General features: G+C 54.5%; 1 protein-coding gene across 1 annotated transcript in view; it reads right to left on the bottom strand.

Annotated features, from left to right (window-relative positions):
- KIF26B (kinesin family member 26B) overlaps nt 1-16,796 on the bottom strand; it is a gene marked incomplete at both ends in the record, with an annotated part of 417,901 nt that overhangs the window by 64,835 nt on the left and 336,270 nt on the right. Inside the window, 4 exons of the mRNA XM_080824350.1 lie at nt 1,036-1,219; nt 3,788-4,050; nt 5,152-5,245; nt 9,363-9,569. Coding sequence (XP_080680476.1) covers nt 1,036-1,219; nt 3,788-4,050; nt 5,152-5,245; nt 9,363-9,569 — 748 coding nt within the window. The remainder of the gene's footprint in view (nt 1-1,035; nt 1,220-3,787; nt 4,051-5,151; nt 5,246-9,362; nt 9,570-16,796) is intronic.

Consider the following 16,796-nt stretch of genomic DNA (forward strand, 5'->3'; position numbering starts at 1 on the left):
CGACGCCTAACTCAGGGCCCCACAGAGAATTAGGTTTGTTGATTGCCTCTGTGTTGGTCAATTAGCTTCACGATTTCCAGGCCCCTGGGTTAGTCTCCTAGCTTGGAGCTAATGTCCGTTTTCCTGGCACCCAGTGCCCCAAGGCAATCATTTTCAGGGAATACTGGGGGGCTGACTGTCTGTGTTTTGAAAGTTCTTAGAAGTGGACATTGAGAGAGTAGGGAAGCTGTCACCCGGCAGTCCAGGCCTGTGGCTCACAGGGGAGAAAGCCCAGCCAGGTCAATGGACCACGCAAACCATGGTCCAGAATCCCACCTGAGACGCTCCTTAGAGCGCCGAGCCTACACGACTTGGCAGGCAAAGGGTCGGGTGCCGCACCGTGGTCAGTGCTGGCTTTGGAGCCAAAAGGGGCCTGTGTACCCAGCACACTGGGGTCCCGGGGGTGCCGCTCATCATGGAGCAGGCCTGTGCCCGGGTCTTACAGAGGAATGCCACCGAGGCACAGAGGAAGCCAGAACCTGGTTAGTTATCCCAAAGTCTGATTTATAGGCAATTTAGAAAAATGCTTTTGTTTCTCCCGGGTCCATAGAGTGGACTCAAGCTACTGATGAGTAACCCATCACCAGGGGGCCTGGGGTGTAAATATTAGACCTTCCCGGAGAGCACCTATAAAGTGTGTGCAAAAAAGATACAAGTCACCCGTTGTTTTTTCCGTTTAAAGTTTGTCCTCGCTCACCATCCCCTGGTAATTGCATTTGTCAATTATCCTCACCAAGGAAAACCCTTTTCTCCCAGACAGTTCAAAGGAAACCGCAGCCCAGGCTCTCTCATCGTCTGGAACTCCCAGTCAGCAGACCCCGTACCGGTGCCAGGGTACCCCGCTAAAAAAGGGTCAGGGGCACTTGGCTGGCTTGGTCGATGGACTGAGGGGGAGGGGGGCTCGATCTCAGGGTCGTGAGTTCAAGCCCCACGTCGGGCATGGGGGGGCATGGCTGCCCCAGATGGTGGGCTGGGCCAGGCGGCGCGTGCACTTACTTCCCCCTTTCCCGCTCTTCTCCATGCGGTACTGGTAGATGTGCAGGGTGAAGAGCATGTGCGAGTTGCGGTGGTCGTCCTCGTCACAGTCCTGCTGGCTGCCCCGGCGCGAGGCGATGGCGGCGTCCAGGAAGAAGGCGGCCTTCTCGGCCGTGGGGGCCCGCAGCTCGCTCTGGTTCTGCAGCTGGAAGACACAAGCCGAGAGCTGAGGCCTCCCTACCGAGGAGGGTCTGTGCACCACCCATGCCTGGCCCTCTGTTGTGCAGAGAAGCTGCATGCCTCTCGGAGGCTGGAGATCCTTCTAGAACAAGAGTCTGGACTCACATGGGGCTTTCTGCTTCACAAACCCTTTGCTGAAAGATAATATTGAGCATGCATAGGGGATGAAATCTAGTTTTAGCCATTTCACACTTTCACAGCGAGTCTTAGCAGGTGTGGAGTGTGAGGTCATATCCAAGTGACTGGGGGAGCAGGGGGCCCAGCCTGACCTCTGCAGAGCCCTGCAAACCCATGCCCTTGGCTATCCACCTACCTAAGAAAACCCGGAGGACGCAACCGCATCCTGCTCTCAAAGACTACAATGTTCACAGACAGGCAGGTGGCACGATGGGACCTCAGGCCAGACAGCACTGGCTCCCCCAAGAAGGAAAAGCCAACCCTGGTTAGCTTGAACTCCACTCCCCATTTCTCCAGCGACTTAAAGCCACTTTTAGACTTATATGTACGAGCATAGTTTTAAACAAGATGCGAAAACACCCAACATACTTGAAGGTCTCATCTCAATTATTTAAGGAATATCTATTTTTACGTTAATTTCTAAATTCACGATCATGGCATATTTAATCAATTAAGAAACCATTGTGAGCCATGTGTCTAAATCCTATGAAATCCCTTAGAAATTAGAGGAAACCTTCAACAGAACAATATTATCAGAATTGGAGGGGCGCCTGGGTGGCTCAGTGGGTTAAAGCCTCTGCCTTGGGCTCAGGTCATGATCCCAGGGTCCTGGGATCGAGTCCCGCATCGGGCTCTCTGCTCAGCGGGGAGCCTGCTTCCCTTCCTCTCTCTCTGCCTGCCTCTCTGCCCACTTGTGATCTCTGTCTGTCAAAGAAATAAATAAAATCTTAAAAAAAAAAAAAAAGAATTGGAGCAACTCTCCTTCTTAAGGGGAAAAAAGGAAACATCGGCTGTGGTCAAACAAAGAGTCTGCCGTGTATGTCTCAGGGTCGGCACACATTCTTAGAATTTTCTATTTCTGACTCTGACTGCACTATCATTCTGAATGGTGAGAGCTGATCTGGGAACCCGGCACCTTCAAAATCCTCAGACTTCGAAGAGAGACGGTTGTGTTCACGGTCCTGTACTTACTATGGTAGAAAGATAAGCTAAAGATTTTTTTGTGATTTTTCAATAAGAAGAGTTAAAATAAAGAGGACTTGATGGCTTCTTCTTAGCCTTCAGAGAACCAGATCCTTGGCCGATGTGGGACTTCCCAGGCAGAGTTTTTATAAAAGTTAATGGAGTTGTGAGTGATGAATCACTGAATTCTACTCCAGAAACCAATATTGCACTCTATGTTAACTAACATTTTAATTAAAAAAAAAAAAGTGAATGGAGGCTATAGCGTATCTGAACATCTAGGTAATTCTTGGAAAGGGAACAGAAGGCAGGTGCCACCGGACTGAGCTTCTCAAAGTGCGGTCCCTGGACCAGCCGTATCAGAGTCACATGGGAACTTGCGAGACATGTTTTTGGGGAATCTATCCCAGTCCTACAGAGCCAGAACCTGCAGGGTCACCAGATCCCCAGCGACCCACATGCACGCTGAAGTCTGAGGGGCACGGCTTTTTTTAGGCACCTGCGTGTAATTTACGAGGAGGGGCAAGAGAGGATGCTGGAAAGGTAGGCAGGGGCAGGTCACGTGCGGCCGTGCAAATCACGATGAGTTTTGCAGCTGGAGGTGGGGGGAGATTCCTAACCGAAACGGAAGGATGTGAGGTGCTCGGAACAGGAGTAGAACATGGCCAAGTGCAAGTATCCTCACCTACGCAAACAGATCCCACCTGCGATGAGGCAGGGGCTCATCAAAATGAACTTAATCTGAAAAAAAAAAAAAATCTAGGAAATAAAGCCTGCTGGAGATGGAAAGAGCCGATTCTTCTGGACGGCAAGCAGGGAGCTCAGAGCCCCTCCTCCCCCTGCAGTCAGCCAGCGAGGGACAGACCCACACGGCCGTCCTGCGTCACGCCCCGCACAGGCGGACGGGAGCTTCTCCGGGCTTCCACAGACCGAGCAATTATATCATGGTGCTAATTAGAAAGTGGTTCTTACTTTTTCCTATAGCGCTACTAATATAGCGCTACGTTTGCCGGCGGCAAAACCGGGGCCAGAAACACGGTTTATTAAAGAGCCATAAACAGCCCCCATAAGGGCTGGAGCCCTTTGTGCAGAGCAGTAAATATTTCGGCTTGTTGTTTAAACAAAAGAAACACTGGACTTCCCTTTTTGTGGAAAGGGGCGTAAAGAAAGTGAATTCCACCCCCGCCCCCCACGATGGCTACAAGGATCGCGGCTCCTGTTCACTGTCAATCAGGTCCAAGGTACAAATATTTAGGTTGGGGGAGCGGATGGCTCAGCAGCTGCAGCCACACAGCTCCCGGCCACCTTAAAGTAAACACTCGCAAGCCGGCCCCGCCCCAGGAGGGAGCCGCCGGGGGGTCACGGGCGCGCACCCCAGCCGGGAGCTGCTCACCTGCGTGCCGCAGATGGGGTCCTCGCACAGGTACACGCCCGGGGACTGGCCGTCCTGCAGGCTGCCCGTGGCCACCTCGGCCAGCAGGTCCCGCAGGTTCTCTTCCTTGCCCCACACCTCCACGGCTGAGATCCGCACCGAGAACCGGGCCCCCGTCTTCTCCTTGCGCTCATTGATCAGCTTGAAGAGCCAAGAGATGGCACAGGGGATGATGCCGAGGTTTTGCATGGAATCGTCCTTTCCGATCATGGTGTAGGATTTCCCTGGGGGGAGCGAGGCAGGAAGGAACACAGTGTGAGCATGGGGAGGGGGGAGGGGGGCATTCTATTAAGTGCGCCCCCTCCCTGCCCCCCACTGCCGAGAAGTTGGGGGAAGGAAAGGGAAAGGAGGGAAATACTAAGGGTCGAGGACCGCAACCACCAAGGGCATCTCCTAGCCCCAGGGACCAAGAACGTGAGCGCCCAGACCCGAGGAGAGGATCTAAGCCTGGACTCCGCTCGAGGACAATCCCAGACCCCAAACGCTATCCAGCTGCTGCCCTGTTTTACACGAGGAGGGAAGGCCGAGATCTTCCAGCGCCGTCATGGTTCTTTTTATCACCACCCAGATGAAACCCACAGCCTTGCCCTTTATATCCTTGCTCAAGTTAAATGCGGTGTATATTTTTATCGCAGCAGCAAATTCTATTAAAATCTGCATTGCTGCTTTGATCCGTTATCGAGAAGACCGAAGGCAGATGAAATGAGCTTTCGGTCTCAGCCTCAAATGCCCCCCCCCTTCACTGCAAGGCTTTTGTGGGAACTTCTGCCGAGGGGCACTTCCGGAGTTCCCCAAATTCCTAACTTCCCCAGCTCCTAAGGTAAGGCCTGCAGAGCAGACGGCCCCAGGACAGGATTAAGAAGGCACCTGAAGGGGGTCCAAGCATCCAGACCCTGTCCTTTCTCGCTTGGCTCAGCCTGAAGGCTGGGGACTGAGGCTGGCTGTCCGATGCCATCCCCAGATGGGTCCTGACATGGTTCTGGGCTTGGCCTGGGGGCTGCTCCTGTGCCTTGTCCTGGGCTCCGTCCACCACTGTGAACCCCAGAGCCCCGGCTCGGCGTGCATCCCCCCTCCTGGTGGCTTTCTGGGCGTGCCGCTGACCTGGACCAAGTGGGAGGGACCCTGCCACCCCTTTCAAGAAGCCTGGGTCTCCACTTAGCATGAACGCTACATTTCAAAAGCAGAAACGGTGAGGGGGGATTCTACAGTTGGGCACCTAAAGGAGACAACCTCCCCTTTCATCCGCAGACTCCGGGGCGGGAACAGAAGACCAGACCGCATGCCCGGGGATACACACGGCAGGAACAAGGAAATCTCTCACTGACCCAGCTTGGCGTGGCCGAAACAGAACACGCAGCCGTCCGCCCCGTTGACCACAGACTGGATCACCTCTGCCACGGTTCCAGCACACACTTCAGCCTGGCAGAAACGAGAAGAGACACGCGTGGTGAGTGGACCATGAGCGATGGGAACCAGAGCCCCCTTCCCTGGGACTCAGGTCTCAGGGTCACAGCCTTATAGGTGGGTCAGGCTGTAAGGCCGTTCGGGAGTGCTCAAAACCCTCTGGGTCCTCAGCCTCTTATAAACCCGAGCCTTACACACGTGACCTACAAACCACCCTTCTGCTAATTCGTGGGGCATTTCAGCTGCTGTCTCTGCAGGGCAGGCGGGAACAGGCTGCCACGGGACACAGGGTGCTGTTGTGGACCTCAGGCCCTTCCCTGATCTGCCCTTCGGGCCTCCTGGACAGGCTTTTAAACTTCCCACTGGCCATCTGTTACCTGGATCCTTCACTCACACACGCGCTTGTGCACACACACATACACCCACACAGAGCATATGAAATGGACCAAGCTTCTTAGTGGGGAAAAAGATGATGGACCATTTCAGGAACATGACCTTGAAACATTGTATTTCTAATAGAAGCTGGAGGCCTGTGATCTACGTCTACTTTCTCTCCAACCTCCTTCCTCTTTCTTGATCCACGTCCCCTTCTTTTTAAAACCAGCCTTTTCTTTCTCTCTGTGTGGATTCAACGTACGTTATCAAAGGCCACTTGTCAGGCTGTCACGGTGGGGGTTCTTCGGCTGGCCGTGTGGCTCAGCCCCCACGCCACTATCTAAATCCTGAGAGGGCGGCCAGACTCCTGATGACTTTGTGTATTTCCCCACCAAAACCCAGTAATACAGAGCTCTGCAAACCAGGGGCATTCTGTGAATTCTGCGGCTGCACCTGGAGATCCAAGAACTCTCTCTGGGCGGCAGGAGGACAAAATCACAGACGGTGTGCTGTCCCCACCACAATCCGAGCTTCAGGAATCCCTTGGAGGCGTCAGAGCCACGTGCCGCACCCCCACACCCGGGGGCCGGGGGAGTCCGAGAGCCACTGCCTTGCCAGGAACGGGGCTGCACATTTGGAAATCGATGCTCTCTCCCAGACCCAGATAGAAAACCCACACTCCCACCCGTTCTCGCGCGTTCTGGTGGTCTCCTCCGAAGCTCGACTGGGGGCTCCTCCGGGGCCGAGGGGGTGGCAGGACGAGGCTGCCGTGGGGACTGCGGGATCTGTCACACCCCTGGGACCCCTGCAGGGAGAGGCCGGCTGGAAGCCCCGAGACAGATGCCGGAGAATCTTGGTGGAATTTGTCATGGGTGACTCTGCAGCGACGGCTGGGGCAGGGCCAGGTCTGCAGGATGGCTCTGCGCACCCACGGGGTAAGTCCCCCCCACCCCGCTTCCTGCTCCGTATGGAATGTTTGTGCCCCGCCCCTTTCCCAATTCCTACGGTGAACCCCCACATCCAACGTGGTAGCATTTGGAGGTGAAGCCTTTGGGGAGGTGACTAGGAGGGCTCACCCTCCTGAATGGGATTCGTGCCCTGAAGAGAGCAGGCTTGAGCTCCTTGAGGCCATGTGAGGACACAGCGGGAGGACATCTATGAATGAGAAAGAGGCTCTCGCTGGAGCCCGGATGCCAGTGATTTGACCTGGGACTTCCCGGCCTCCAGAACTGTGAGAAATAAATTTCCCTAGTTGACAAGGCCCCGAATCTGTGCTGTGTGTTGTGGCCGTCCAAATGGACTACGACACCTTCCCAAAGCCAGAGCCTCAGCGGTCTGCCCCAGAGTGGGCAGCGGGTGACCTAAGGGGGCTCACGGGGGTAACGAGGAGCAAGGGCCGTTCTGGTCATTGCTGAGAGCTGATGTCCCGACAGACCGACAGAAAGCCAAGCTCCTTGTGGCCTGGGCCTCCCTGGCGCCTGCTGCCCCATAAGCCACAGGGAGGACCTGAGAGCAGAAGCCTACTGCTCTGTCCAGCTACCTCCTGTCCCGCGTCGGGGGCTCAGACGGAGCTCACCGCTGGGGCGCAGAGTCTGACCGTGACCAGCAGCATGACCTTCCCCGCATCAGTGACGACCTGACAGCATGAGCTCACGTGCTCGGAGCCCTCGCTGTGCTCTGGCTCTCTTCCACCAGGCGTCTCGTGTGTCTCACCTCGTGAATCCCAGCAGCCCAGGTGAGGACATGGAGGCCCAGAGAGGTCGAGTGACCCGCCCCAGGCCACACCGCCCGAAACCCGTTGGGTAGGACGGCGGGCACGTCGAGCACGACAGAGAATAGGAGGGGATATAGCAATGCTTCCCTCTTTTACGCCACAGACTTTGGGAAGAGTCAAGTGGGTGAACGTGTATGAAACTTCCCGGAAAATGCACCGTTTGTAGACAAATGCAATGTATTCTAATAGTGGCCATTTTAGCAAAACTAAAGCATTCCGAAGCCAGCGTGACTATAAGCGTCGGGCCTCTGAGCTCTGCCAACCCCGTGTGAAATGTCAGCAAACACAAGCAATAAAAATGGCTCCTTTTTTCTGGAATAAACCTAAAACCCATTAATAGTCCACACTGAATTTAGGGTTTGCCTTGGGACACTTCCAGCTTAGGGAGAATTGCTTTAGAGAAGTTTTTAACTGTGATTGTGAAATGATTTGTGGGCCACTTATTAGACACAACGTCATGGTTGGACGAGCGAGCCTGTGGGGCGGTAGAACACATTTTACGAAACGTAATAAAGCGAGGGACCATCAGACTGGCTTGTAGTATTTTGTCTTTTCAAGGTGAAACTCTTTGGGGAAGCCACCAGCTCAGCTTGTGAATGAGCGGAGCGGATGCCGTGTGCTGCATGTCTACGGGATAACATCGGGGCCTGAGCAAGTGTCCCCGAGGCCCAGGCTCAGACGCAGCACGGAGGAAATTCACAGGAGCTACTAGCCCCGTCTTCCAGTTCTGCTATAGCCATCAGTGATCCTGATGCGCCCCGCTTTATATAAATCTTGGGAAGTGCTAGAAATTTGTCCAGAAGATGCAGCTGTTGGGGCCCAACGTGTAGGCAAAGTAGGTCACTGTATACCTCTAACTTGGGTTATGGGTCTACTAGAAGCTTCCGTCGTGCCGGTTCCTTGCAGATGAATCGCACCAGATGGTGCAACTGAATCTTCCAGTAGACATCTGTTCTTCCTGGGATAGGCTCCAGGAGCTCTGGTCCAGGAATCTTGGCACCCTGGCCCCCGAGAAGCCTCCAAGTTATCATCACCGCGGTGTGGCCGTCATTCTCCACCTGTGTGTGTGTGTCTGCCCCTTGCAATGTCAATGTGCAGCTCCTTCGGTTCAGAGGTGGGGTCTCCTCCCACCCCTCAGCCCTGAGCCAACAGAATGCAGCAGAAACGACGTGCTCGCAATATGGAGCCTATGTCTCGAGAGGCTTGTATACTTGGATCGTGCCATCGGCGTGACAGCAAGCCCCAGACAGCCCAAAGCCAGCCAGTCCCCAAACAGGTGACGGCATCCAGCCAAGACTGCGATACATACGTGAGCCGAGCTAGAAACAGAAGAAGGCTCGGCCGGCCCGCAGACTCATGGGTAGTAATAAATGCTTACTGTTCTAAGCCACTGAATTTTAGAATTTTAGCGGGGTTTGTAACGCAGCGCTGGCTAACCCGGGAGGTCTCCCTAGCCTCTCTCCTTCCCTTCCACTACACTCCACTGATCTGAGCCACAGACATGTCAGCCTTAGCTTCTCGGCCTCTCACTTGCCCTAGAACCCTGCCTAACTCCAACCCAGCTCCTGGACCAGCGCCCCACACCCCCGCCACCCGTCCCTAGAAGCCCAGGTAGGACCGGCGTCCTCATGGACCACAGACGCCACAGCCTCGACGCAGGGGTTCCTAAAACCCCCACTTCCGCCTTCCATCTCCTGCTCCTATAAGCCGTCGGCTGACTGGCTCCCACTTCCTTCTCTCTTAAGATATGTTTTATTAAGATCCCGGCACAGTGATCCTGCCCAAAGTCGGACACCAGTAATTCAAAAGGACTGAGCTACTCGGGGGAGCCCTGAGTGGTTTCCAGAAGTTGTCGGGATGGAAGGATGCACAGAGCGCCCTGGGAGACCCCCTCCCAGCTCACAGGCTCTCACGACAGTCAAAGCTTCTCGAAACCAATCAGCATGGCCTGAGCCCGAGGGGACGGGAAGGGGAGACACCCACCTGAGAAGCGTCTTGTGGAAAAACAGCATCAAAGGCGAACATCTTAGGAGGAACCTGGTTGCTTCTCTTTTGGAAGACGTTCTGACCTCCACACGTCAGGGGGTCGTACAGGGTGATCTGCTTCTTCCGTGGGTCCACCTTTAAGAAGGAGCTGGATTCCGAGGAATCGCGAGCCAGCGTGGAGCAGATGCGGAGCATGACTTTCACCTGCCAAGAAACAAAGGCAGGAAAGGACGTGGAGCGAGATGACTGGATGCTTCTGGAAGGGTCAGTGTGCGCGACGGCAGGGAACCTTCTGGTAAATGATGATGAGGGTCAAGGGAAAACGAACTTATTTTTAGCTACCAGGTGAAGTATTTTGATACGTCCATTGCTTTATTATAGAAACGGCACATCCTGTTGTCTCGTTATTAATATAAAGTGAAAACCAAACGCTGGTGACCCACATACAGAGATGCAAAGGGATTCCGGACAGCTGAGGTCTCGGGGCTGGTGGAGTTCCCCTTGAAGAGAACTCGCAGATCAATAACCCACGGACATAAAAGTTAGCCCCTTAATTTACTCCTGGCCTCTGCCCGTCCGGACTCTCCGAGACAAAAACCCACAGCGATTAGCGTCATCATTAAAGGCCGGTGAAACGGCCTGTTGTTACCAGCCAGCATTTCAAATGTGTCCAAGGAGCAATGGTGATAAAAGATTTGTTTGAAGCGTGTTATTAGGGACCCCATTAAGTGAGTGCACAGAAGTTGTCATCTCAGGGAACGAAAGCGCGTCTCAGCAGGAAACAGGGGCAGCGCCCTTAAGTCGCCTCCCGAGTCATCGAAGACAGACCAGACATGACCACCACGGCCCGCTGCACCCCTGGGCCACGTGGAGGACGCACAGACCTACTCGGCCTGCCCGCAAGCCCTGTGGTGTGCAGAAGTCAGGCTGAAGACACACACACACACACACACACACACACACACGGCTCTGCAGGCGCAAGGTCTGGGGGAACTGGACAGCGTGTGCTCCCTTCCCAGCCTTTGTCACCGTGTCACTAGCTCAGTCCAAAGGGGTCGAGCACCTGCTATGTGCCAGGCCCTGGGCTAGGCAGGCACTGGGGACGCGAAGGCTGATGATACATAGAGCGCCACACAGACAGACAGACAGTCGAGACAGGTGGTTTTCATAATACCACGTGGCGAACCCTGTAGCAATGTATAGGGTTTTTTCTAAGCTCCTCTCTCTCCGTCTCGCCTTCTTCATCGGATCACCTGTCACGTCTGACGCATGTCAGTCGTGCGGTTTTGGAGAGAAGGGTTGTGATTTTTTTTAAATGAAATATTTCAGATGTGTAGAAATGTCGGGATAATCTGCATGTGCAACATGGATGAAGGCTTCTTTCTGCTTGTCTTTTTCCTGTCTTTTTCTCCTGGATCTAGGGGCCCCGTGTCACAGTGGAAGGAGCCCGTGGCTGGGATGAGGTCACCCTCTCGGGATTCAAATGCTGGTTCTCCCACCGGGAGGTCTGTGATGACTCCTGCATTTCGGGGGTGGGGGGATCTTTCATGTGCTGGGCTGTGCTCTCAGCTACAGGGCATTAAGTCGTTCTCCTAAGAATCCAGCGCCTCCGCACACCTGTCCAGATTTTACAGATGAGGGAACGGATGTTTTGAACTTGCCTCCCACCCCTGAAAATGTAGGTGGTAACGCTGTGCTCTGATCCCATCTCTGACGCCAAAGCCCATAACTTTTTCCATCACAGCCACCACTGCCTCCCCTACGTGGTGCAGCCTCTCAGAGCCTCAGTGTTCTCACCTGCGTAATGGGGACAATGAGGCTTCTCTCGTGGGACTGTGGGGAGAACGAAACCTCCCAGGCTCTGATAGTGAAACAGTTACTGCATTTACGACCATAAAGCCCCCCCGTCTACCTTTCCATTCGGGCAATTTTCTTGTTCACCGTGAATGTCCCCGGTCTTATTTCGGCGCCACTTGTTCCTCCCGCCCTCCCGCAGTGACACAGGTGTGCTGAGGGCACGTACTCGGATCGCGACTTGCAGGGGGTGTCTGGGGGCCTCCGGGCGTTCTGTAAGCAAGTCCCCTCGCCCGGTCTCTGAGCGGTACGAGTCAAGGATGAGGCCACGACAGGCAGAACTGATGGCAGTCGCGTGGCCCACTGCTTCTCTGTGTCACAATTTCGCATGCGATTTCTGGGTAACTAGCGGTGCTGAATGTAAGATATGAGCTGAGCCAGGCCAGGGCCCACGAGGAGAAGCAGGAGAGAAGGGCTGAATTAGGGAGTCTTTTGCCCGGGGGAATGTTCCTGCGCCCTAAAGAGGTCCCAAGCCTGCACTTGCATTTCTGGGGACGGGCTGAAGATCACGGTCGCTGGCCGTTTCCACACGCCTGAACTCAGGGTGGTTGGGGGTGGGGGGGATGCTACCCTCATTCTTTCCTTCACAATTCATTTCAATAAATGGATATATTTTTTTCCCCTTAAAGGAAGGAAATGGGTTTTTTCTGCTTGACTTCCTTGGTGTCATTATCCCTTCCGTCCAGCACTCCACTTCCTGCCTAATCCTCTGTAAGTAAAGTGCTTCGCAGATACCACTTGGGAGCAAGACTATCCCCCCGGACTTGGGAACGTGCCCTCCCTTCTCCCGGCTCTCAGGGCACAGGGGATGGTCTCTGATTCCAGTCCCAAAGGGCGAACCGGCAGGATGAGATCCAGAAAGCCAGGGCGCAGCCTGAGTAGGGGGGAGGGAGGGCTCGACACCCCCGTTCGGATGACAGGAGACTGGTGCTTCCTTGCCCAAGCCCTTAGGGGTCAAGACCCCACTTGGCCTCATTTACGTGATTGTGCAGTGGACAGTGCAGTCAGCTGGCGCTCGGGGTGGCTGTGGCCTCTGTGTCTTGCCCATGAATCACGGCAGCCCCTCCCCCTGGAGGGCATGAGGGACTCGGGGTGGCTCTTGGAGAGACTAGTCTGGAGAGGCAGAGCCTGGCGCCTGAGCGGGGCCGACGCTCCATCAGAGCGGAAGACATGGCCGTGCCGCTGGTCACCAGGTTCAAGGACACGGCACACACCTGGGGGTCTCCTCATTGCCCACCCCTCGACCCACAAGCTGTCCAGCAGGAGGCTTTCTTCAGACACTAGCGCTAAGGAAGGTTTTGGGCAAATGTGACCCTTGGGGGAGATCTCTCACCGCTCAGAGAAGACCACAGAGGGCAGTGGGGAGTTGGCTTAAACTCCTCTGTGGGTCCCTACGATGAAGACCTTCAAGAGACGCATGAGGAAACTGTGACTTGTCCCGAGCCACGTCCCGGCCACGGCAAATGCTCGAGGCATGTGTGTCAGTGAGGATATGTTGTTTTCCCCCACCAAGAAGGTTAGAGGCTGCAGAATACACTAAGCACTAACAGCTTTGACTTCGTTTGCATTTTTATATTTTGAATCTCTTTATGCTGATGTCCACGGTCACAAATTTTCAAGAATACGGTCAGTGGAAACGAGTCAAGGTCAAGTCAGAGCAACCTAAGAAGCAGCACCACTTGGCACCATTTTTGTCTTCATCCCAGAGGATCAGAGTTATCTTTAAGCCTTCCATACCCAGTCTTAAGTTCCTAACACGTGCCTGGGAAGGACTCAAGGCCAATCGGAGGCCAAAGTCATCGGTTCACCAAAATCCACCCACAGGAAGGAGAGCAAGAAAAATGAACAAGTGAGAGGGTCAGGGGGAGTCTAGAAGAAAGGACTCGACTGCTGAGATGGAAGAGCCAAACCGTAGAGCCCGTCAGCGTCCCATGCGTCTGCCGGGATCCCGCATCCCTCCTGCTGCATGGGGCTGGCGCCAGTGGTGGGGAGGCTGGGGTTCCTCGGGACGAATGTAAGCCACGGAAATACGATCTTCTCTGCCTCTGACAAGAGAAAGCCCGAGTTCGGGAGAAAGACAGAGTTGGTGTCCCGGCCAGGCCTGGTGGGAGTGGAGGGTGGGCGTATGTGGAGGCAGCGCCGTGCTGGTCTCAGGGTGCACCAGGACGCCTTCCCTGGTTTCTGCATGTTTTCAGATGGGGTTCAGCTCTTGAGGGACAGAGGAAGGACAACAGACGGGTCCGGTGCCTATCATGAGTCTATCTCCTTTCTTACCAATTCCAGATGTGACAAGCACACAGTGAACTAGGAACCAGGAGACTGGGTTCTTTTTTTAAAAAATGATTTTGTTTATTTATTTGACAGAGAGACACAGCGAGAGAGGGAACAGAAGCAGGGGGGGTGGGAGAGGGAGAAGCAGGCTTCCTGCCGAGCACAGAGCTGGATGCAGGGCTCGATCCCAGGACCCTGGGATCATGACCTGAGCCAAAGGCAGACGCTTAATGGCTGAGCCACCCAGGCGCCCCAGGAGACTGGGTTCTAGTCCAGATGTCCCCACCACGGAGTGGCTGTGTGACCTCAGGTGTGGGCCTTGGTATCCTTATCCCTTAAATGGGCCTGTTGTGCTACTACCCCCGCCCCCTGAAGGACAGCGGGGAGGCCTACAAATGCAAGATATTATTCTCAAAAGAAAGAAAGGATGCATATTCCTCACATCAACTAGTAGAAAATGGACTTTCCTATGTCAGATTAATCACATCAGAAGCCTTTCTCCTAGGCTTAATTTTTAAAGATTTGTTTTGTTTTATTTGAGAGAGAAAGAGAGAGCAGAGGGGAAGGGCAGAGGGAGAGAGAGAAAAAGTCTAAAGGAGACTCTGTGCTGAGCACAGAGCCCGATGTGGGGCTCGATCTCGCCACCCTGAGATCATGACCTGAGCCGAAACTAAGCATAGGACACTTAACCAACCGACTGTGCCACGCAGACATCCTAAGCTTAATTTTAAAAATTAAAGCAAGAAAGTCTTTCATGAGCACGCAGGTACATGGTGACATGAGAGATGAGATAAATTATTTTCCTCCCACCCTGCCCAACAAATTAAAGACTATGTGGTCTGCTTACAACTTTTGCAAAGGTAAGAAATCCCTGTTCAATTTTTAATCTGAACACCTAAAATCTAGATGTGGTGTTTCCCTTATATTATTCCTTTCTTTTCTGCCTCGATAAACGAGCCTGGATATGCTCACGTTGTCTCTTACAGCACATTGATCCCTTCTGGAAGGTTCCCTAGGCATTCTGAGGGAGATGACTGGAGGGACGGGAGCCGGAAACGGTGTCTTCTCACTATGCATTCTTCTCAGCCCACTCGCTTTTCCGATCTACACGAAATTAAGCAACCCTCCGTGTCCCTCCATGCTTAGGACATTCTGACAAAACTAGGGTAAAAGATTCCGGTGAAGGTCCCATTTCTAAAACACACCACAAAGGGTTTAGGGTGTAATCTTCCAGCTTTTATTCATTCATTCATTCATTCATTCATTTATTAGCTTTTATTTATTTATTTGAGAGAGAGAGCGACAGCATGAGAGAGGAGGTCAGAGGGAGAAGCAGACTCCCCGCGGAGCTGGGAGCCTGATGTGGGACTCGATCCCGGGACCCCGGGACTATGACCCAAGCCGAAGGCAGTCGCCCAACCCACTGAGCCACCCAGGCGCCCCTCTGCCAGCTTTTATTTAAGGAGCACTTTCCTCTCTATAAGCTGATTCTCTCACTAACCCACCGCTCACGCGCCGACCCCCATTCGTCTGACTTTCCTTCCCCCTTTTGATGCCCTCCATGTGCCCGTGTGACCTGATGACGAGAGCGAGGCAAAGAGGTTCCATAAAAGAGCAACTACAGCTGGGCTTTACAAACGGAGATAGTTTAAATACTTCTCTGGTAAAATGTCTAGAAAGAATCCGAAATTGCTTTCTGAAAGCAGATCATGATTTCACGTGACTGAAAGGCTCCAGAAGTTTCCTGGGAGGCCGCGGGGGTCGTGTGTCAAACAGCAGTGGTGTCGGAAGTCTCGAATGACCCTCATCCCGGGGGCTGTGCTCCCTGAGTTTACAGAGCGAGCCTTTACACAGAGCTGGCAGAGCTGGGGTCCATCGAGGCACAGTTAGCTCACAGAACTCTATCTCGTCTAACTCCAGCTCAATCGTCACTTACAGGACAAAGCCAAATCGGACGGAATTTCTTTGATCAACACACAACAGTCAGCCTCCATGCTCTGGTCAAGGTTCAGGGGGCTATTCCCCTGCGGGAGGTCCAGAGCAATAGGGTCTGGCTTCAAGTTTGGGGGAAAGGAGGGCAGGCGCCAGGAGGCTGAGTGCTGCCCTCTCGCCCCACCGCCGGACGTATTCCGGGGGTGTGTCCACTCTGTGTCAACAAAATCAATCACGCCATCGCGCACTTGGCACCTGCCCTCGGCACCGTGGCTGTAACTTCTTCACAAATGCTGCAAGTTTTGTATTTACAGAGGATTTTCTCCCTTCTAGTTTCCACCGGATTCCCTGCGGCAGCTTTACTGGGGAAAGGTTAATATGATCGTCCCGAGCATCATCCCTCCTTTACGACCGAGGTGGCTTAGGTAACCCCATGCTGGGGACTGCCATGACTCGCCCAAAGCCAGCGGCCCGCTGAGCGTCCTGGGTCGGGTGGAGCCAGAGAAGGAGCCGGTCCTCCCACCAGACCCAGCCGGGCTCTAACCCGATCAGCGCGGCTGGGCTGGGGCTGAACCAGTTTGGAGGAAAGATGCCTGCACTGGGCGGCTGGCTTCTCAGAGGGCCCGGTGGGTGAGCCCATGTGGTGCTAGACAGCAGTGATGCCACCGGGGGCGGGGCTGGGGCGGATTTACGTTATTAAAAGCCAGGCTGGGAAAGGTGACAAGTGGTGGCACAGGGAAGCTAAGTGTGAGACCAGAAAATGGAGCCCAGTAATGAGATGTGCTCACTAAGGAAGTGCTTAGGGGATGGAGGAGGAGGAGGAGGAGGAGGAGGAGGGTGGTAAGTCCCCAAGCTCCTGGCGGGCGCAGCTGTCAGCAGGGCAAGCAGCCTGGAGGGGAGTCTGCAGCCCGGGAAGGATCCCTCCCCAGAGAGGCGAGAGGCGCCGCTCCCGGCCAGGCAGCCTCTGGGAGCGAGGTCCCTCACACCAATTAGCAGGCTGCGGGGAGGGCTGGCCAGGCTGGGAGGACGGAGACGAGCATATTTCAGGGGCTGGGCTGGAAACGGGGACTGAACAGCGTGTGCAGCAGCAGCCCCGTCTCGCAAGGCAGCGGATCTGGGAACGGATTTCAGATGGAGGCGCTGGTTTAAAAAACCCGTCCTAAGACACCGTCATTCCTGGGTCCAGAGTGATGTGGGAAAAGGGGTTCTGAGGTGTCCTCGAAGACGAGCAGCTCCAAGGTTAAGGACACATGCTGTCGGCTCGTCCTCCCTACGGCCTGGAGGCTGGGAGGCAGGCTGTCCGGGTCTGAGCTCTGGCCCTGCTGTTCATGGGCCTGTAGCTATGCACCAGGGGCTTAACCGCCCACGTGCCGC

Source organism: Martes martes, assembly GCF_963455335.1.
Source record: "Martes martes genome assembly, chromosome: 15".
NCBI lineage: Eukaryota > Metazoa > Chordata > Mammalia > Carnivora > Mustelidae > Martes > Martes martes.